This window comes from Dicentrarchus labrax, unplaced genomic scaffold, assembly GCF_905237075.1.
Source record: "Dicentrarchus labrax unplaced genomic scaffold, dlabrax2021, whole genome shotgun sequence".
Taxonomy (NCBI): domain Eukaryota; kingdom Metazoa; phylum Chordata; class Actinopteri; family Moronidae; genus Dicentrarchus; species Dicentrarchus labrax.
In genome coordinates this window covers 18,911,592-18,933,847 of record NW_026136720.1, presented here as the reverse complement: position 1 = coordinate 18,933,847, position 22,256 = coordinate 18,911,592, and the positions used below count along the sequence as shown (strand labels likewise).

At 41.0% G+C, this 22,256-nt stretch overlaps 1 protein-coding gene and 1 long non-coding RNA gene across 4 annotated transcripts in view; one reads left to right on the top strand and one right to left on the bottom strand.

Moving 5' to 3' along the window:
• Nucleotides 1-10,351: 10,351 nt before the first annotated feature.
• kcnq1.2 (potassium voltage-gated channel, KQT-like subfamily, member 1.2) overlaps nt 10,352-22,256 on the bottom strand; it is a 163,105-nt gene continuing 151,200 nt past the window's right edge. For both annotated transcript variants that reach the window (XM_051381525.1, XM_051381527.1), the window contains one exon: nt 10,352-12,384. In XM_051381525.1, the coding sequence (XP_051237485.1) occupies nt 12,238-12,384 (147 nt within the window). In that variant the 3' untranslated portion in view covers nt 10,352-12,237. The remainder of the gene's footprint in view (nt 12,385-22,256) is intronic.
• LOC127352826 (uncharacterized) lies at nt 14,317-20,555 on the top strand. Of its 2 annotated transcripts, XR_007881191.1 has the most exons (3): nt 14,317-14,440; nt 15,047-15,212; nt 15,363-20,555. It is a non-coding gene; the product is annotated as an uncharacterized LOC127352826 (long non-coding RNA). The 2 variants fall into 2 exon arrangements; XR_007881190.1 differs by having other exon boundaries at nt 14,359-14,440; nt 15,047-20,555.

Below are 22,256 nucleotides of genomic sequence, written 5' to 3'. Positions count from 1 at the left end.
TGACTTGTGGTTGCTTTTCACACTTGGTGTAAATTCACCATCACACACACACACACACACACACACACACACACACAAACACACTCACACACTGTTTGGTTTTATCTATTAAAACTTAATTTGTCAAGGTAATCCTAAGCAAATAACTGCAAAAAAAAATACAGGGTACATTTTTCCACTATTTGAAGTCCCCTCTTTTCAAAGGTGCGGATCAACTGCAGCAGCTGTGTGAGTGGTACTAAATGCAGTGACACTCCCAATATGAATCCACCAGCGTTGGTGCTGATGATTGACACTTTGGTCATCCAATGAAAAGGAGAGATGGGAAAGCAGACCACTTGTTGCAGCCAGTAACATTCAATAACTTATGGGAAATGGCTCTCATGGGGAAAAAAAATAAAAAATTAAAGTGCTTTGAGCTCAGAATATGACCCTCAACTGCACGGTAAAATACTGCAACTTCAATTATCTTTTTACTATTTTACTGGTCTCAGTAGCATCTGTATTTCTGTAAGTGAATGTGTGTGTGTGTGTGTGTGTGTGTTAGAGAGAGAAGAGCTAGACAAGACTGTTTTTACTTATGAATTTTGTGTGATGTGTTTTAAATTATATTGTCATCTTAAATTGTTCCTGCCACTAATAAGGTTTTTACTTTTATTTTAAATTATTGAAGACATTTTTATTTTTATTGATTTATTTTTGGAAAATGTGCCCTGCATTCAGCTTAGGAAGTGTATTTTTTTTTACCATTCATTTAAACTAAAATAGAGAATTCATGATTTTAAATACAAATATTTGATCATATCCATTTATCACATATTCTAATTACATTTATATGGTTATTGATTTTTTTCTAATATTTAATGATGAGATCTCATTATAAATAAAATAAACTGAAAACAAAATCACAAATACAAACCCAACCTCACATAACTGCTTCAAAACAAATGCATGTTTGCTCTAATAGAACCTACTGAATATTGTTTCAATTTTTATTTAATTTTACTTATTACTACTTAAAATATAGTCAATGTGAGTGATGTATGCCAGCAGAACCCTAATCCCTGGCTAGACACTCTTTGACCTGTAGTAACTTTACTACACATGTCTCGGTCTCCATTATAGCACATCTTCTGCTGTGAAACCCAAATGAATGCTTTCACTGCACGGCATCTCCCAGCTTCCTCCTCCTGTGCCACAGACACAGGAAGACACCTGCAGCAGCTCTTTAAAGCTGGATGGGTGTACAAGCTGTGTATGTGTATGTGGGTTTTTTTGAGAGGGGTGGGGTGTGTGAGCAGGGTGGGGTGAATGGGGTGGGGTCCGGTCCTGAAGTGTGCAGGTGGGTAACCTCAGCTCCGCCGTCCACCCCCACTCTGAGCCGGGCCCATTGTCCCAGTGTGTGGGCCTTTGTGTTGAGGGCCATTGTGAGGGGCCAGGGCCGGCCACTGTTGTGTCTGGGGCTTCTCTGCTCAGACAAAGAGCCAGTCTACGAGCCTCCACCCTGGCCAAACAGCAGACTGACTGACTGACTGGGTGTCTGACTGACTGCTTGACTAGGTGGCTCGCTGTCTGACTAACTGACTGAGTGGCTGGCTGGGTGTCTGTTTGGTTGACTGATTGATTGGATGGCAGGAGAAGAGGAGGAACAGCCAATATGCAATACTTAAATGTAGAATAGTGTAACATAGTTTAAATAAGAAGCCTAATTTATGCAAATTATTTGTTCTAATAATAAGAATTCACTTGCAGCTTTCCCTTTAAATGTTGTATTGCCGATGTAATTATGACAATTATGGGTTGTTGTTTTTTTGCAATTCAGTTTTTTAAAGGTTTTTTAAAATATACATAATAACTACACAGAGGCATATTGTGGATGTGGAATTGCACCCTATGTGTAATGTATATGATGGAAATTATTCACAATGTATACACTAAATATATGACAATAAGCTCATCAGAAAATTGCATTATGTAATAATTCCAGCCATAAATGTTGATGCTAAAGTGTGTATGTGTGTGTGTGTGTGTGTGTGAAAGAGAGAGAGAGAGAGAGGGCAACCCCATGCTATAGGCAGCCTACAGCATTTTAACAAAGCACTATTTTTATCTATACAGTGAGTGCATGTACTGTAATGTGAGTGGTGTCAACAACCTGTTATTAGTGCAACAAGGACATTTTCGTATTTCTTCAGGCAATGGGAGGTATACTTCCACCACAATGATGTAATAATTACGAACAGTGACTAAAAAATGTTATGTAATTTGTAAAAGCCTCACACATTTCGTTATGAATTACATATAATTTTTTTTGTAGAAGTTCGAGCATCATTGTGTATGGCCCAATTTCTCATATTTTTCTCCATTTGACTCGCTTGTCAGAGGATGCACAAGTCTTGCACAGTGTCCACTTAAACTAAACTGTTTATGCGAAAGGGTCCACAAAAATGACCACAGATAACAAGTCAAGAGGTCACAGAATGAGTCTATACAGTGTGTTGCCAGTATGATGCAACAGTATCTCCCCTTGCACAAGAAACACCTTTTCTGTAACAGCAGGAATGTCCCTGAAAGCATTCCTGCAACACTCCAACACTCCATCACAGCCACCCAAACAAAACCACAGTGAACTCGAGGAAATTCCAGTCAGCCAGTCAATCGACGTGGAAGGCATCGTCGGGCCTGTTCCTCTCTGCGACATCTCGCATGTGCCAAGAATTCACACTTCCTTGCTATATCAACAGAAACAGGTTATCTTTTCCTGTTAACCGCCCCGGCACTTAATATAAAGTCACAAGTTCCTCCCCATGTTTCCTGCCCAGACCACAACCCACGTCATCGAGCTATTCCCTTGGCACCTCGGGCTCTGAATAAGGGGGAAGCAAGTGCCCACAAACAAACACCTAACATCCCTCCCTGTCTCTCTCTCTCTCTCTCTCTCTCTCTCTCTCTCTCTCTCTCTCTGTCTCCCCCCTCCCGTTTCTCTCTTTCTCCCTTTCTCCAGTGTGCCTCCAACAGGCTGCGAGCAGGCCAAATTGCGTCTGAATTACAGTATTTTCTCCGAGCGTTTGTTTTAGTCCTCCTGGAATGCCCCGGGTGGGTGGGGTTTGGATGTTTTTTTGGACAGCTCAATCGGATTCATTCAGCCAGGAAAGCTGTATCAATACAAGGGGAAACTATTTCATTGAATAGCGAGTGCTCTTTCGGTTGCACGCCCCCCCCCCCGCCTCCCCTCCACCCCGAACGCCGCGGTGTGTGATGTGCGGAGTGTGTGAGAGTCTGCGGATGAGTGACAGGCCAGAGAGAGCAGGGAGGGGGGGAGGAGAGATGTTGGGGAGATGCTGCAGAGCACTGAATGACAGATGTGCGTCGGTGGTGCGTTTTTTTTTTTTTTTTTTTTTTTGCAGGGAAGGAAAAGTGTGCGGGGGGGTGGGGGGTGAGGGGTAATGCTCATTAAAGCAGCGCACCTGCAGCCTATCAAAGAGCCTTTATCTTTTATCAAGGCAAATCTGCTCAAGCACGCAGTGCGAGACGTGAAAACAAGCAGGCTGCACGCTCACTCTGACTCGTTCTCTCTCTCTCTCTCTCTCTCTCTCTCTCTCTCTCTCTCTCTCTCTCTCTCTCTCCTGACCAGTGGATGGTACCTGGCCCGGTAATCCCATCAGGAATGTCCAAGGATGCGTTCAGATGCATTTGGCCGAGAAATAGAGGCAAAGCTTCCAGATGAAACATCTGTGCAGAGCAGATAGACAGATTAATTTTTTTATTGTCAGTCTCACTGCGAAAGCCTGTTTCAGTTACGGTAGACTAATAAATAAATAAATAATCATATTTAGCCACCAGGCCTGCATTATTTATCTGTAAAGCTCTACTGAAACAACTGGTATCTCTGCTCTTTGGTCACATCTACAGGCTACACTATAATGTTAGGTCACAGGATATTTTAACTTATAATGCTTTTAAATCCCATGCTTCTCACAAATAGAATGAGTTACAAGACGTTTTGACATTAATGCCACCAATTATTTTTTAAAATGTAAAAAATAATACACACAGTGTTTTGATCGCTGCTTGTTTTTTCAAGGCAACTTGTGTAAATCAAGGATTATGATAATAAATCATAAATTATAGCTCCAACTGATTTTCATTATGAATTAAGATGTTGATTTTTTTTTTCTTTTAACCAGTTGTTTAGCCAATGTAATGTAAGAATATAGTGAAACATACCCGTCACAAGTTTCCATAGCCCAAGGGGACATCTTCTAAAAGACCAAAGTCAAAGGTATCCAATGTGTATCCAATGTGTGTGATTTAAAACTGAAAAAAGTGAACTGAAAATCCTCACATTTGAGGTTTCATTTCATAATAAATTATCTATTTAATTAAATAAGTTAGCATTTTTGCCAATTACATTTTTGTTGACTGACTTAACAATTAATTGAGCAATCCTATCAGCATTACAATAAATTAATTAATTAGTACATACCCTGACTAATTTGACCTGTTAGGGTCAGGCTCCAATATACAGTCCTAGGAACAGTAAGGGTGGAAGAAGTCACTGGATTAATCATTTCAGCAGCAGAGATTTTGAGTGTGCTTCAGTGAAAGTCAAATTGTGTGAGAGTGTGTTGGAGTGTTGTGTTTAAGTTCTTTGGAGATTTATATCTTTATATCCCCACACGTATTAATTTGGACTAATGTCGTATGACCAAACACATCTTTTTGTAACAGTTACTCGTGTGGTATAACGTAATGCACATCATACAGTAACTGTGTGTAAACTAGCAGAAGAGCTTTTCCACACATATGATGATGACAGTATGGGTGTGTTAGGATGTGATGTGAATTTAACGTGATGCAAAATATTTCCATATGATGCAACTTTTTGTAACATTTGCAGAAGTGTATGTGGCAATAATTCCAGTCAGTCAAAATGCATCTTACAACACTGACCACAGTATACATCAAATTACATCCCATCCACCGAGCCGGCCTGCCATAATGTCTAAACCAATGACAAGGGAACACTGTCGGTTAAAATGACACAGAATGGAAAATTGTCTTCAGTGTTGTTTTGGATCGGTACCAGAGATGCATCAACTTTCCACTTTTCAGGAGCAATAAAGTGGCCCACATTTCATATGAATATACCCAGACTTCTTTCTGACTTGGCTTTAAAAAAAAAAGAAGAAATATATATATATTTTTATCCTGCTTCTGCTGCCCTCATCAGGAGGCTCGTGGGGCCTCTGCACTGCAGGGTCCTCAGTTCTGGTGTTGAAAGGATTCTTGCCATAAGAATGAGTGAACATGTTCTCCAACGCAGGGCTTGATGAGAAAAGCAGACTCCTCACCATTTGAAACCTACCTCTGCTTTTGGACAGCCGTGGATGTGGTCCATTGGCTTCCCAATATTCAATTTTTCACTCTGTTTTCAATTTTCACTCACTGCACATTACGGTGGTGCTGTTTTGGGGATTTTGAATGGCCTTGCTGTGCATATTTAAATGAGAGAAGGCAGGTATAAAATAAGATCCTTATTTGCAAAAAAAAATGCTGTAAATAACAGACTAGATATAAGTTGAGTAGAAATTGTCTCATATCTCTATCGTCCCTGAAACCTCATTCTTCAAACATCATTTCTGAGAATTTGTGTTGTGTGTAAAAAGACATCACTAATAGTGAAACCATTTCTGAAGTTTTTCAGGTAATCCTCAGACCTCATGGACATATTCTGTTTTCACTTCCCTTTTATAATTAAAAATACTTGTACACATCGAAACCTAACATCAGACTGATATTCAAAGCTTGTATAGTATATCACGTCTGTGTTGTTCTGAAATAACAGCCCCCCTTTTCGCTCTTACAGTAGCTCTGTGGTGCAGCTGTCCACCATGCCTAACATTCTGCCTCGGCGGGCCAAACCCCAGCACACCACTGAAGTCCTTCCAGTTTCTAGCCAGGAATTCTCTCCCTGTCTGGGGGAAAAGTCCCCAATAATATGACCTATATAGGCAGCCCCCAGCCAGCTTTCCTTTTCCCCCTCTACCGCACCTCATACCCACACCCTCAAAGTGTGCTCGGACCTCTGCTCAAAACTGCAGCAGCCATAACAACACATTAGCAGCAGTCACACGTAGCATAGCCAGCCCTGGGAGGGGTTTCTATGGCTGGCTGGACCCAGGATGTGAAACTGAGCAGCTTCGATGGAACTTTGTATCTGACCGGTACCGGTTTATGCTGTTGGTCTTGGCTGCTGAGCTTTCCGCTGGTCCCGGGGAGGGGTGGGGCATTGGTGAGCCACAGACATATGGCTGAGGGAAATCTTGTAAGGTCAAAGGTCACGGGGGTCAATCTAACCTCCTGGCCTCTGGTTGATTTATTATCCCATGGGGTGATGTCGCACTGCTCGGACCAAACAGAGAAGGGGTCAAAGGGCATACTGTATCTGTTGCTGTTGTGAAAGGCTGCATAGAAAACCAGTTTTCTGAGTTGAGATAGGGGAACACAGAGGGCCCTGAAAACAGAGCCCCAAGTTCTGCGGGGCCATTTAAGAGGACAGCTTTACCACTGTTGCATTTAGAAACCATGAAACCATGGAAACCATGTCAATACTTCAGTAATAAAAGGGCTTAACAGTGATTTTGACATCTAAGAGGTGCTGTTAGGCGCAACATGAACAGCTATGTCTCATGTCTCTTGTTGCTCAAGCTTGACCTTGGTAGACCATGCCAAACTGCCTACATAATCACAGAATGATGTCAAATCTTTAGCCAAAAATAATTCTATAACATTATTCTTCCAAGCAACTCCCTTTCAGTTTCTGTATGAGCTGGGATTTTCTTGGTCACACATGAATACTCTAATGGGATCACAGGTGTGTGTTTATTGGGTGTTTCATGATGGTTTTGAGCCAGACTAAGCCAATCAAAGTGAACTGGAACACTCTATTTTATACTTAAAGGGATACTATACAGTTTTCCGGTTTTGTCAAACAGCTACCCCTAGAGTCGCTGCGGAATACTTGTATTTAACGTTAACTGTCGTAAATATCACTCACCAGAGCCATCTCTATATACGGCTCTGCGTCTCTGCACTCACGGCCTGATTCCCCCCCCCTCCTTATACCGGTACATGTTCAATCGGATGGAAGCGTCTGACATCAAACAGGCAAAGATAGACTCCGAAGATGTCTACTGACCAGGTAACGTCTGAGTGAATGCCTGCTAGTGTTTTCCATTGAGGCTGCTTCTTATGTCGCTGATGTATGTGACGTCGCGCCGTAAAGCAATTTGTGATTCTCGCAAGATTTGGCGGGACGCCACCTTTCAGACTTGCATTGCTGGTTCTGCCAACGGCGTCCCTCTCCTGCTTTGCTATCGGGATGATTCGCTATACTACAAGTTCGTTTACCATTGAAATGACTTCGAAGCTGTTATATTAAGGTAGAAATCTTGCATAGTGTGCCTTTAAAGACTCAAAAATGGGAATGTCAAATATTTTGTGGTGAGGAGATGCGGGGGAGGGCGTGGAGCTGTAGCAACTGTCCTCCAGGCAACTGCTGGCCCTCAGCTATTTAGGGACAACTCCTGACAGAGTGGCTGGCATCAGCTGCTGCTGACATTGTTTGTCACAATCTTGGTTTGACATAGTACAAACACACACATGCACATGCACACACACCTGTTGACTCATATCTGCTTTCATATAGCACTGCTGGTCCTCTAAATGCCTGGGCCTCTCTAGACAGGTGGCCTCCAGGCACCCCCATGGTGGGCAGGCACGACCACAGCCTGACAACTACCACCCGCTCAGCAGCCACAGCCTACTAGATAAGTATGTTTGGCTGTTTTTTGGCAGAATTTTTTTTTTTTTTTGGGAATTATGGGGAAGGTACATGAGCCATAGAATGCTTGGTCCCCTGGATCCACCAGCCCAACATCACTTTGTTCATCTCTGGACACAACACAGCTCCTTTGATGTGTCCTCTCGTCATGATCTTTAAAATGTCTAATTTCAAGATGAATTTTCTTTATATATAATTATATATTTAGTGAAGGATTGTAATGTTATCAATAATGCTTAGTAATCTTAAAACCAATTTTCCAGCAAAAGAAAATGCACTACCGTTATGTTCATCAAGATAATCAACTGGTGTCATTAATTCTCCAGTTGGGTGCCAATAAAACAGTTCAGAAGAAGGGAATGCAACAAGATGACGTGATTAAGAGAGCGCATGTCAAACAGTGGAAAGCAATGTAAAAAATGTGATGAAAATAAGGAATTTCTCTTTGTTTCATGTATTAATTTGAGGGATGTTACAGTCTCCACATCACTCCACAGGGATCAGAAGATGGAGCAGAAGCCTTTTGCCTTTATCAATACACCAACTTTTCCACTTCAGCCAAGTGTAAAAAGGTTTTCGCAATTCTTGAATTGCACATAAGAACCAGTTGATGGAAACATACTTTGAGATACATGGGTTGAAAGCAACAACAGACGGCACCAATTTTAACTGGGACTGACCCATATATCTTCAAACAAAAAACATATGAATAATTTGACAGACGATCAATAAAATATTGACTTTAAATCTACAATGTTTGGCCACTTGGGGTCGGTGCAACAAGCTGTAAAGACGGTACTGATATATTATCATATTATGAAGATGATAAAGTTATTGTGTTAGCAAACAGTGGCTTAATTACACATTGAACAGACAAAGAGCAACATTCTAATGTTATTTATTAATTCTGAATCTTGTTTGTTTCCAGCCAACATGTTCTCGCTCCCAAATCGTCAAAAATGGTTTTGCATGCTAGGGCTCTGTTGTCAAGTTAGGAACAACTGATACGCAACATCCAGTGAGACTTAAAAAATAAAGTTTGCTGAGAAAAAATTCACAAGTTTAAAAGGTTGTAGTTTGGTAAGGTTTAGGCACAAAAACGACCTGGTTAGGTTTGGGTTAAATAACCTAACTTGCCTACTACCTTACCTATAAAAACTAACATTTATACTGTACCATTTTCATGCAATTTCTCTGCTTTACAAACAAAAACAATAAACTACACCCATGGTGAATTACATTAAATTATGGGTTTAGTGACTGGTAAGGATAATGAACACAAGTGAGTGCGATTCCATAGAAATGCACATGTTGCGTTGATTCTTTTGTATCTTGACTACAATACTAAAAGGTCATAGCAGTTTTTTTGGTATTGCAGCATTGTCTCGGCTGATTATTTGCATCATTTTATGTATAAAATGTACAAGTACCACAATAGTGGTTAGTCTGTTTTGTGTTATTTGTGATTTTTATGTTCTACTAGCCTATTTTCAGCAACATAATGAAGTTCTGTTCTATTCTGAGTGTGGCGCAGGTGGCAGGATCAAACACAACATGGACGGTCGACAAAGCCCTGAGAGTCTAGCATTTCATGACCTAGCATGAGTTCCTTCTCTTCACAGACTCTGGGATTGCCAGATTTCACTGTCCAGCATCTTTGACAGTGTGTCCCTTATATTCTCCTTTTAACTGCTTCCTCAGATCCTCTTTTAGGTTGTGCTCCTGTGTACTTCTGAGATCAAACTGTCTTTTGAAGTGGGAGTCTCTCTCTTCTCTCTGTCTAGTCTTGAGATGAAAGAGGAGCACGGGGTGACACAGAGCGGCCTCTGCAGACGGAGGTAGCCATGGGGTCTCTCTTTTTTCCCTCTCTTTCTCTCTCCCTGCCAAAATCCCCCAGCAGTGATAGAAACCAGAGGAGGACAAAAGGCAGCGGAGCACTGCAGCCCTCCGGCCCGTGTAGTCTCTCTGCCTAATTGAAAATGGCTTTGCTCTCTTTCCTAGCTCACTTATGCTGCTGCTTTCCTCCTTCTCTCTCTCTCTTTCTGTACACCCCTCCCACGGGATGACCCTCCCTCCTTCCTCCCCTCTCTCTCTCTCGGCGCTGGACCGTGCTGATCTTGGGACATCCCCAGTATTTTTTGGCCTTTGAAGGCAAATATAATTGAATGGTAATATGAGACGTATTCTCTTTTTCCTCTGCATGCCTTGTTCAATGGGTTATGGAATATTGAAGTTCAAAGTAGGTGCGGTGAACGTGTTATTTTTTCTTTCTCTTCCCCCTTCACGGTGATTGCAGTGTGAAAGGAATTTAGTGAAATGAGGAGTTGAGGAGATTTTATTTGGATGGAAACTCCGGCCCATGGCTTACCTTGACCCAGCTCGGCTCAAGATTTGAACAAACAGCCCCAAAAACTATAAGACAGGTTTCACCCTCCAATGAAAGCAAATTATGGAATAGATGAGCTGGTAATCAAATTCTTCCCAAACTAAGAGAGCAGGCCAGAGTATAGTGAAATGGAGTTTTATTATTTACAACAGAGCTACAGTGCAGAGGGTGTGCGTGAATATCATTTACAATCATTTCCATCCATCTGTACAACAGGAGCCTCACTCTCTGTGTTTCTCATCACTTCAACAAGCAGACATGTTCCAGGTTGATCTTTCCACATGATAATAAATACAGTGCAATAAGGCAATGTTTCTATTTACAACTTTTATAAAACTGTACAGGAGAACAGACAGGCAGATATGTATCAAGGTATGTCACAAAATGAGAGTGCCTTTAAAATACAACCACTTTATTTAATGTAAGATAAATTAAAAATTTTAAACACAGCAAAAATATGAAAATATATACTAGTGCAGAGAGAAAGGCTTTCCTCTATCCCCTTCCCTTTTTCACCCTTCCTCTAGACGACGTGCATTTGTCTAATAATGGGAAGCCTTTCATATAGTAGCTACATAGCTAGACTTAGTTTCTATTTTCTACATCCTACATGCCTCAGCATCAGATAAATACTTAGAGTATGGGAACAAAGTGAGAGCATTGTCTTTTTTATTTCAAACGTGTGCTCTCAGTAGTAGGTGGATATTTCCAAACCTTTCACAGAGAATTAGTGCGCCTGTTCCTCAAAGCTTACAGTTTAAATTCTGCACATTTTCCAGTGTTTCTTTTCATTAGTCCCTCACAGTGAGTAATCTCCCCTTACCAGGAATTCAGCACTTAATTAGCTCTGGAGAGAAAAAATAATCAGAGCTTTAATGGGGCAAATTTATTTCAAATTGCACACAGCAGTGTGAGCCCCCTGAAGAGGGTAATAGAGGATATTAGCAGGGCCTTGGTGGTGGTGTGAGTTGTGGAGCTACTAAAAGTGTTGAGATCAATACATAATAAAGTCTCCCAGTGAGGAAACTGAGAGACCACGCCATAATTTCTGACTGTATTCCTGTAACACACCGGGCCTGTCACCAACAGTTTGGCTATTTTTATTAGCTTCAACGTAGTTGTAAATCAGCACCATGTGCACCAGACACATCTCTTTAACTCCATTTCTTTTACTCCAGCCTTCCGGTCCCTAACGCAGGGCAAAGTCAACAGATAATCTGCCCTTCCCTCCTCGTGTTATTTGATCACTACTAACAAACACCCGGTGCAGCCTAAGTACAGTTAGGCTAGATGGATATGTGGCTATGGAAATAACCCTGTTGTGTACTGGGTGTGGATGGTGCCAAGATAATCAGAAGGATTTTAGGAATGCCTCTGCCATGGCTGGACTCTCAGTTTTTCTCTGTGTCTTTGGGGAACTTGAGTGCTTTGATTGCATTACAACTTCATTACTGGGTTAGTTAGCTTTGGAATAATATTTGGAGTAGGGGAATGCAGCTCAGTGACAGGCCACACATAAATTAACATTATCTGAGTAGTGTGATTATGAGGCTAATGTAGTGAAATAAATTCATGCAGCGTGTTGCTGCTTGAATGACTGTGTGCTTCAGGGGTAGACTGAGGGCCCACAATGCTGGTGTAGAAGAGAAAGCTAGATTTAGAAGAAGAAAAAAGACTCAAAGACAATCATCAGAAGAAAGAGGTCAGTCAGCCATCTTTCTACACCTTGAATCCCACTCTAAGTGGTACTCTTGCCCTCATGCCCCACAGCAATGCAGCGCTAAGTGGACAATTAAAAGTTGTTCTCTTCTCTGTGGTCAAAAGTCAATGAGAAAATTTGGGACTGCAAATGGAAGAGATGGAGGAGGTTTGGAAGACTGAATCCCTTTATTATTTGAAAGCTGGCCGCCATTTAGGGGGGCTAGGCTGTTTATGTGAACTCCTGGTCCTATACTTCTCCTTTGGTGATGGCGTCATCATACCCAGTGTGACCATTGCTGTGATATCAGGGCCCCTCGTCGATGCTGACACCCATGCACTTCTGGATGGTCACCCTGCGAATGGAGGGCTTGGACGTCAGCTCCGGTTTGGGCGGAAACTGCTCCATCAGGATCTGCAGGACAGAGTCCATTTTCTGGTCCATCTGATGGACCTGGATTTAACACGATGAAAAAAGACAAACAGGTTAGGTCAGCTGGGTGTCTCCGGGATAAACACAGATAAGTATAGTGTAGAGCTGCATTATGAAACAAACAAAGAATGTCAGAGAGTTTGTCCTTTTGTTTTCTATCCATCTGCCTCTTTAATATAGTTGCCATCCCAATGACAGAGCAGTGCGGCATATAATGACATGTTAGTCTGCCAGTCGCCGTCTACCTGCTAAAGCCACTCATTACAAAAGCTGTTGAGCTATATGATCCCTGAGGGGGCGAACACACACACACACACACACACACACACACACACACACACACACACACCCATACAGGCCGCTGCTGTTTACATGCCTTTCCAACTGTAAACACAGGTGTGTCACCCAACAGAGACATCTCTGACAGGGCACAGCCAGCCATACCCTGGTGTGAACACAGATGAATGGCTCCATTTGAGTGATAGAGGTAAACAGACAACAGACTGCCTGGTGACATGCAAATACAGTGAGGACATTGCACAAATACACATCAAGACAACACTCATGTACACCCTCGTGACCACAAAAAAAGTAGTCACGCAGCTTGTTGCACACTCTTTTGTGACTTCAAAGAGGTTTTCTATGTCTTCACAGCCTTGGCCTTGGTTTTACCTCTGTACTTATTTGTTCCCTCATGAAGTACTTACACCGCACACACACACACACACACACACACACACACACACACACACACACACACACACACACACACACACTCACACATACACACACACACACACAGCAACATCCTCTGATGGCTCCAATGGTTTCAAGAAACCAGCGAAAATGATAAAGATGGCGCTTCGTAAATCAAAGCCTAAACAGCAAAGCACATCAAAGAGCCATAACATCTCACGCACCAGGCAGAACAGACAGATTCAGACTCCTGTCTCTAGTAGACACTGATAGCAAACAACTCTGGCCCAACTGCAGTATTTCTGGCAAGGCACAGTGAGATAGTTAACATCAATGGCATTTTCATAGGCTTAAGGGTATGGCCCCTCTTTCTCCCCATCTTTTAGTGTGTGTGCCTGATGGCCTGGACATTTTTATGGCAGAGCGGGACATTTAATAGCTATTATTGTTGTTGAAATATGAGCCATAATAGGAAGCGTAAATCTGAAATATCAGAGTGTGTCACAGAAAAGAATGAAATCACATCTCAGCACGCCAATGATCACAATTTATAAACAACTCAGCATTGTCAAAATGTCTGATGAACCTTAGCTTCAAGACAAATATATCAGTTTCCCTTTTTCTGCCAGCAAAAATCTCTGTTTCAAGTTTCATCTCATTACAACAAAACTTGTGTTTTAGAGTTGTGTGCATCTACAGCTAAAGATAGCACAGTACTTTACTTTTCTGAACTTTAGGTCATGTGCAAGTTCACTGGCTACCTAAAAGATCTGACTGTGACTTTTTTCAATTACATGTAAACTGTGCCATAACATAGCTATTTGATCCTAAATATCCAGCATGGCAGAGCAAGAATTGTTTTCTGGTGACCCTTTTTGCTGGGGTTTGTGATATTTCACCATCCACAGTGCTTTCCTCTGAGATTGTACCATGACCTAAATAGTTGTGCTAAGTAGTTGAAGCACGCGCTGGGCCCGGATGAAGCTTAGAGAATAATAGGCTATCATAAACATGTTGGGCAGTAATCTACAGACTTATCAACATTCTCGTCGGAGCTTAAAATGGATCAGGAATTCCTCCTGCTGTGTGTCTAAAAGGAGTGGCCCAGGAGACCCACCGAGGGAAAAGAAAAAAATAATTAGACAGGCGTGTTGCAGACACACAAGAATTATTTATAGCCATTGATTGTGTGTATGTGTGCGTTCTCTGGAGAGGGATGTGGGTGAGAGATGCAAAAGTGAGATGTTGTGTAAGAGTGCATGTGTTAGAATGTGACACTAGTTGTGAGCTTGCGTGTTGCAAGACTCTCATTGTATGTGTTTCCAAGTGTGGATGTGGGCGAAAGAGATGGTGTGGTTATATATGAGAAGAGCAAAAGCAGGTGAGAGAGGACAAAATCACAAAGAAAGACATTTGTGTGCGTAGGTGGGGGGTTGTTTAGTTTTTTGTTTGTGTTTAATTTTTTTTTAACCACATTGTGTTCCATAGTTAATACCAATTTGGTAAGTGATGACTCTGGCAGCTCACAGGTAATTTCTAAGGCTGCAGCTTGTACTGTCTGTTATGCAAATATCCTGCCATGAGACCCACAGTCAGTGTTGGTGACAGTCTACTTGTGACCACTGTTCCTCTTTGCTAATACATTTTGTTCCTGTGTTTGCCATACCGGACTGAATGTTGTTTCACGATTTGTGAGACTTTTCCTTTTGCCACATCACATAATTTTGTTTGCTTATGACAGAAATGCCGAAGCAATTCTTGTTTATCTGGCCTCCATAAGATGAACATGATATGAAAAACAGCAACTAGCCATTAGAGCTGAAAATTTGCTGTCGTTTTGTATTTAATTAAATATGGTTCACTTTATGTAATTGTAAGGCTATTGTATTGGCTTTTTCGTTAATTTGTTCACCCTGCGCAGTGTGTAAATGCTGGAGTTGGGTGTCACCACTGCTGTGTCATATAAACGCATGTGATCCGGTGACAGGTGATGCTACAGCTGTGCCCGATCCTCCCTCTGACCACAAGCAACACATGGGACAGTCACAAGCAGGGCTGACACTTCAGCAGCAGGGATTTCCCTGAACTCCAATAAGGTCCCTCTGACTACAGCCTAATCAACTCAGAGAGAAAGACATGCGTCCAAGTGTCGGGTGCGTTTAAGTATAATCGCTTTATCAAAGTTAAGTGTTTCACTTCAGGTAATTAAAGATGTACGCTATAGTTTGAAATGAAAAGTCAGTTTGTGTGGGAGATCCCTTTATTTCCCATTCTTTTCTTTTCTCTTTTTCCCCTAATTTCAGAACTGGCTGAATAAAATGGTAAGTATATTACCTTTATCATCTGACATAGAGAATATATAACAATAGTAATTTAATTTAAAAAATAATGTAATACAGCACACAAATACTTTATGTATAAACAGGCATACAACTTTTTGGTTCACAAAATATAGAAAAGTCTTTGTTAGACTCACCCAGCATACTATGTCTCTCAAACACTTAAATCAATACATTTTTTATAAATCATTCTATTTTTTAATCTCTAAATTGTCCAAAAATAGTGAAAAATACCCCTCACAATTTCTCAGAGCTATAAGTGACATCTTCAACTTTCCCAAAACCCCCAAAATATCAAATTTACACTGTTGCAAAACAGAAAAAAGTGGGAAATCATCCCATTTGTGAAGCTAATGGATATCTTATATTTATAGCTAAAAATATTAAATATATTAAAATATGAAATGGGTTGTGGAAACAGAAAAGAATATTGATTACAATTCACCAAGAAATCTTCACTGTGCAAGACAGTTACATTATCTGCAGTACATATATACTCTGTGACCTGTATTTCATGTACTTCCAGTCATTGGAGTCATTGTTGGAGACATGAAGTATTGAGACAACGGTGGGGAGGACACAGAGCTCCTGTTCACACAGGAACACCCTTCCTGAACTACCTTCCTGCCGTCCCCTGGGACTGTCTGTCTGTTACCCGATAAACTGATAAAAACGTATACAAGTAGAGAAACAGTGCAAACAGTGTGTTCACACACTTGTTTGTGCTAGTTTGCCGGTCACCTAGCAAACAACAAACAAACACGAGTGACCACATTAAAGGACCAGTGTGTAACATTTAGGAGGATCTATTGGCAGAAATTGAATATAATATTCATAGGCATGTTTTCATTAAAGGCATACTATGCAGTTTTCCGGTTTTGTCAAACAGCTACCCCTAGAGTCGCTGCGGAGTACTTGTATTTAACGTTAACTGTCGTAAATACCACTCACCAGAGCCGTCTCTATATACAGCTCTGCGTCTCTGCACTCATAGCCTGATTCCCCCCCCCGTATACCGGTACATGTTCAGTAGGATGGAAGCGTCGGACATCGAACAGGCAAAGATAGACTCCGAAGATGTCTACTGACCAGGTAACGTCTGAGTGAATGCCTGCTAGTGTTTTCCATTGAGGCTGCTTCTTATGTCGCTGATGTATGTGATGTCGCGCCGTAAAGCAATTCGTGATTCGTGAGATTTGGCGTGACGCCACCTTTCAGACTTGCATTGCTGGTTCTGCCAACGGCGTCCCTCTCCTGCTTTGCTATCGGGATGATTCGCTATACTACGAGTTTGTTAACCATCGAAATGACTTAGAAGCTGTTATATTAAGGTAAAAATCTTGCATAGTGTGCCTTTAATGTATAATCACCTCAATATAGTAATTGGTTATGTTTTTGTTACCTTAGAATGAGACGTTTTTATCTACAGACTCCACAGGTCGCCTTTTATGGAGTCCGCCATGTTTAACCGTCATGTTTCTGCAGTAGCACCTGGCCTGTTGCGTTTTTCACTAGGTTCGCGGTTTCACACAGTTTCAACACACCTCACAGCTCATGTTCATTCCCAGGTCGTCCAATACAGATGGAAGTGGTGTTCAGTTAGTTGCAATCAGCAACTTCACCACTAGATGCCACTAAATCCTACACACTGGTCCTTTAACAGTGGCCCAAGAGCTACAGGGGAGAGTTTGGGCGTAGCAAACTAATGAAGGGCTGATGTGAGTTAACACCTGAGTGACACCTCAGGGTAAAAGTCATCATAAGTTGTCACCAGACTAACAGACTAGTTTGTCCTGCAAAGTAAACTAAATGTATCCTGCTAATAGATGGTGTAGTGACAGTGCTCTGAATAGACCATGGATTTTCCAATTACATTAGGTACGTGGACGAAATTCATAACAAGATAAGATGTAATAAAATCAACTTTATTATCCCTGTAGGGTATTTTTGTTTCTTAGACACTGAAGCTGCAGCATAAAGGGCAATAAAAGCAGCCAGTGTCAGAACAAGAACAAACACCACCTGTCAGACATACCAGTCACATCATACTTTCAGATCTGACAAGAGTTTGCTTAATAAAGCTTACTGGAGATTCATTACAAATGTTGTGCGGCCAAGCATTGTTCAAAGACACACAAATGGAGCGATGCCTTTGCAAGCTAGTTCAGACAGTCAACCTCGAGCTGCACTGCTGTATACACACGTGAGATGTCTCTTTCTATAATCATATACCAAACACACCCTCCCAATTTGGGCGGTGTATTTAAGTTGCAAGATCTCCCATTTCTCCTTCTGCTCTGTCAATTTCGCAGCTGCCCTTCATCAGTATGGCTCCCTGTGCTTTCAGCCCCACCACCACCCAGCATCCACCTGCGGGCTCCAGATACAGGCTTTAAGAATTAAGATATTTGCTCATCACTTTCCAATATCAATCACCAAACTATGTTCTGCTGCTGCAGTAAATTCTATTTTCTTCTTATTCTACTGAAGATATAAACGTTTCCAGAGATGTAACTTACCCCATATGTCAGGCTGAATGTTGTGAGATGTGTGTAAAAGGATGCAAAAGACAACTGAAATATAGTCAGTGGTGGAATCTAACTGTACTTAAGTACTGTACTCAAATTACAATTTGAGGTACGTGTACTTTACTTGACTGTTTTCTTCTCATGCCACTTTCTGGGCCTATGCATTTCAGAGGGAACTATTCTTTTTACTCCACTACAAGCAGAGTAATTTGACCGCTTTAGTTAATTTACTAATTCAACATTTTTGAGAAAAGTGCGGCTGACTTTTTGACTTTTAAAGTAATTTTTCAAAAACGTTTCACAGTTCCAGCTTCACATGTGAAAATTTGCAGCTTTTCCTCTGATCCATAATGAAAAAAAGCATTAGTTGCAATCCTGAACAAAATAGTTCAAAATTAGCTCCACCTCAACCAACTACGACAGTAAAATCCTACTTTTACATTAATGCAATGGTCATAATAATCTAATGCTATATAATGGTATAACAGTCCCAGGGTCCCTTTCTGCATCCAGTACTTTTTAAAAACACTTTATTTATAGATTTTCAGTTTACAGAACAAAATTAAACAGCAGTACAGAATCCCAATGTCAGTACTTTAACCTTTAATACTCTCAGTACATTTTCTTGATGAGACTTACATACTTTAACTCAAGTCTTTCAAGTGAGGACTTTTACTTGTATTTTTACAGCATGGCATTAGTTAGTTTTAGTGAAGTACATGATTTGACTACTTCCTCAGTGACTGAATATAGTGTCTTTGCCTTGGTTTTGAATATTTAATTGAATGTAATTGAATATACAGTAAACATTTGGCTGTAATACTGTAGGTGTTGCAGTAAATACAGAAAATACTGTATGCTGAAAATATGTAGACTGTCATACAACTTCTTTCTAACTTAACTGTAAAACTACTGTATAAGTAGAAATGCATTAGGGAAAATCAGAGGTGATTAACTTATCTTGTCTGTTTGAAGAGAAGAGAAGAGAAGAGAAGAGAAGAGAAGAGGAGAGGTGTACTTTCCTATTACTGTCATGTAGAACAGCAGTCCTTAATTCACACACAGTCCTCACTAGCTGGCCTGTGCCGAAACAGCGATTCACACTGCCATCTGTTGGAGAGATATAAAGCCTGGAGAAAAGCTTGGAGCTGCTATCGCTGCATTCTGTGATCCGTGCCAAATTCTATCATCACATGATTACTGACGAATGGAGACATGACATGCAAATGAGATATGAGATACTGGATGAGGTAGACTGAGGGAGTTGCGTGGTAGCCTTGATATGTAATGAATGGTATTTAGGTGTTGTGGATTGGTGTGGCTTATTCAGCATGGGAAACAAGGCCAGTATATATACTGAATAGTGCAGTCCTGACTGGATTACAGAGCACATAGCTTGTCTTTGAACAATCAAGACACAGACAGTGAGCACGTACACAGGCAACCAAAAACACAGCAACTCAAAGAGACACATGTACCTCCCATTCTTGCTCTCTCACTATCTCTCTCTCTCTTTATCTCTCCGTTTCTCTCTGACAGTCACCTTGAGGAAGACTACGGAATGAAAAGGAAGGAAGCAAAATAGAGAAAATACAAGAGTAGAGTAGAGGAGACAGAGGTGCAGGACTGCCAGAAGGAAAGACTACCAGCTCCAGGAATGTCTTGGCATCGGTGTCCGACCAGGCCGCGCTATTCAACAAAACAAGATTCCTGTCATTGAAATGCTCTCAATCGCACTAGACAATGGAGACAGAGCTGGGACAGAAAGAGAGATAAGACAAGAGGAAAACAATTGCACAGGTCACCGTCCTTGCATGCTGTAATGAATGCGTAATGTGTTTTCCAACCACTATGACCTCAGAAGGCCTGGTGCTACAACCTGCATAACATTTTATAGCGTCATTCTTTTCACCTTTGTTAGGACTTGGTCTACGTACACAGCACTAGCATGCCTCACAATGATGTTCATTCCAGTGGAAATAGGATTTTGAATGACTGAGTAAGGTTTTAAAATGCTGTTATGGTCAAAACCCAAAATATGTAGTGTTCTTAATTTTCAGATTGTGTTTTGTGTTTTTATTTATTTACTAGTCCATTTTCTTTCTGTTAAATTATCTTCAATTAGCAGAACATTTTATTTTTATTTCTGCTACTGTCCAGAGATGAAAAGCTTGCCACATTTTTTCCAAGACAGGCTGTTGCTAAAAGGAGAGTATATCTCAGACTTCAACAGCCAGAAACAAGTTCGTAATTGATGCTTAAGTTGCACATTCACCATGTACATTTTTGAAGGTGATAATATGTCATTGTTATGTTTAAAGCTCAGTGACCAAAAAATTCAAACTCAGATGTTGGATGATCTCATTTCCTGTTTTTCGGTTGCTGTCTTGAACAGCCAACAGATTAGAGTTACTGTTGTGATGTATCAACTGTCAACAGCAAGCAGCACAAGGTAAATGCGTCTAAAATAAAAGGGAGGTACCATGTTTAAATAATTTCCACAACAAAAAGGGATTTATGTGTTAATATCCAGTGTAACAAAGATACTAGAGTGGTTGTCTCCAGTTATGTCCCACCAATGTTTGCATAAAATTATAAAGACTACAGTATAATAAAAGCAACAGCATAAGGTCAGTTCAGGTAAATTTTTCTGCCTCTCCATAGATCCACTGTGCAGCTCACCCAGACTGGCTGCCTGCTCTTTGTGTTTCACCTACACACACACACACAAACTAACACACAAGGTCCAGCTTTTCGCTCGTAACACAATGGTCAATGCAGAAAAAGCAACAGAGGGTGCACACACTGGCCACGCTGGTGGGCCAATAACAAGCTAGCATTACACAGAGGTCATCATTATCATCGCCGTGACAGGGCTGCATGAATGGAGAATGGAGATCAGGGATGAGGGGAGGGAGGGAGAGGCCAGAAAGAGAGAGTAAAGGAAGAGGGAAATTTAAAAAAAAAAAAAAGCCAGAAGAAAAGGAAAATAAATTTGAAAGCAGGAAAGAAATGGACACAAGTGGCCTTTGTCTCCAGGAGAGGGGGTTGACACCAACACACACACACACACACACACACACACACACACACACACACACACACACACACACACACACACACACTCAGATACAGCTACAAACACACCACATTAAACCAGCAAAGTCAGCAGGCCACTGATGTGCTGATCTTGTCAAAAGAATAAAGCAAGGTTTAAAAAACAAAAGCAGCAGGCAACTAGCTATAACCATAGCTAAATTCAATACAGCTGCATTCTGGTTTATTACCACAACTTCAGCACACTCACCACCTGCGAGGTGACACATAATTGCATGCCATAGCACACCACCTCTGTTTTCTGTACACTCTACCTCATGTTCTAAAAGCCAGCTGGATACGAATTTGTTAGGCCATCATTTCAATTAGACTGTACATTAGTTGAGTTCTCTCCTTTACTGACGCATTCAACACAGACCACTCCTTAAGCTGACTGACAGGATGAATCCTCCACTCCCACTGTGTTTGCTTCTGACTTTCAAATTGAGAAAACATGGCAGCTGTTCTGGAAACAGTATTAACTCTCTTAAATTGTCACCAGTTTTTAAATAAATGTAACATAAAGGATTGGCATTGCAGTTGCATAATCATGCTACAGCTTGTTTATGAGTCTCGTCAGTGAGTCATGTCATTACCACTTAGCCACTAGGCTCAGTTGATGCTCAGTGTATATTTTACAAATTAAGGTCTTATCTCAGTAACTGCATGATTTAGGATGACTTTCCCATTCTCCTACAAAAATCTGCCAGACGTTGCTGCATGTCATTTACGATTATTCACAATTTGATTTAGAACTGCTACAGGTTCACAGTTTCTGAGATTTTGCATGGAGCTTTCAAACAAAGCATCTGGGTAATGACCAACATCTGTGCCCCATTTCGGTGCCTGTACTCTAAACACTTTACAGGAACATTAACCTAAACCAAACCAAACCATAAACAAATTAACGTAACTAAACCTGTCATACTGCGCCATAAAACACAGTTTTTTTTAATCATCTTCAGAAGAGGTTGAGAGTTATACAGATGCAAACTGTACTATATGTAGTGAATGCACAACACACAAATTGACCCCACATCTTGCCCTATTCCTCTCACAGCCTTGGCCTAAAAACATCAAAAGCTGACCAGTGCTCTTAACTGTAATGAAAAAATATATATATAAAAACCCACAGATATACAACATAAAAGAAAATTGCAAGCAGGAGAGAAGATGTGTGTGATTGTTTTATGACAAGCATGGGCCAGCAGTTAAGAGAGGCCAGAGGATGAAG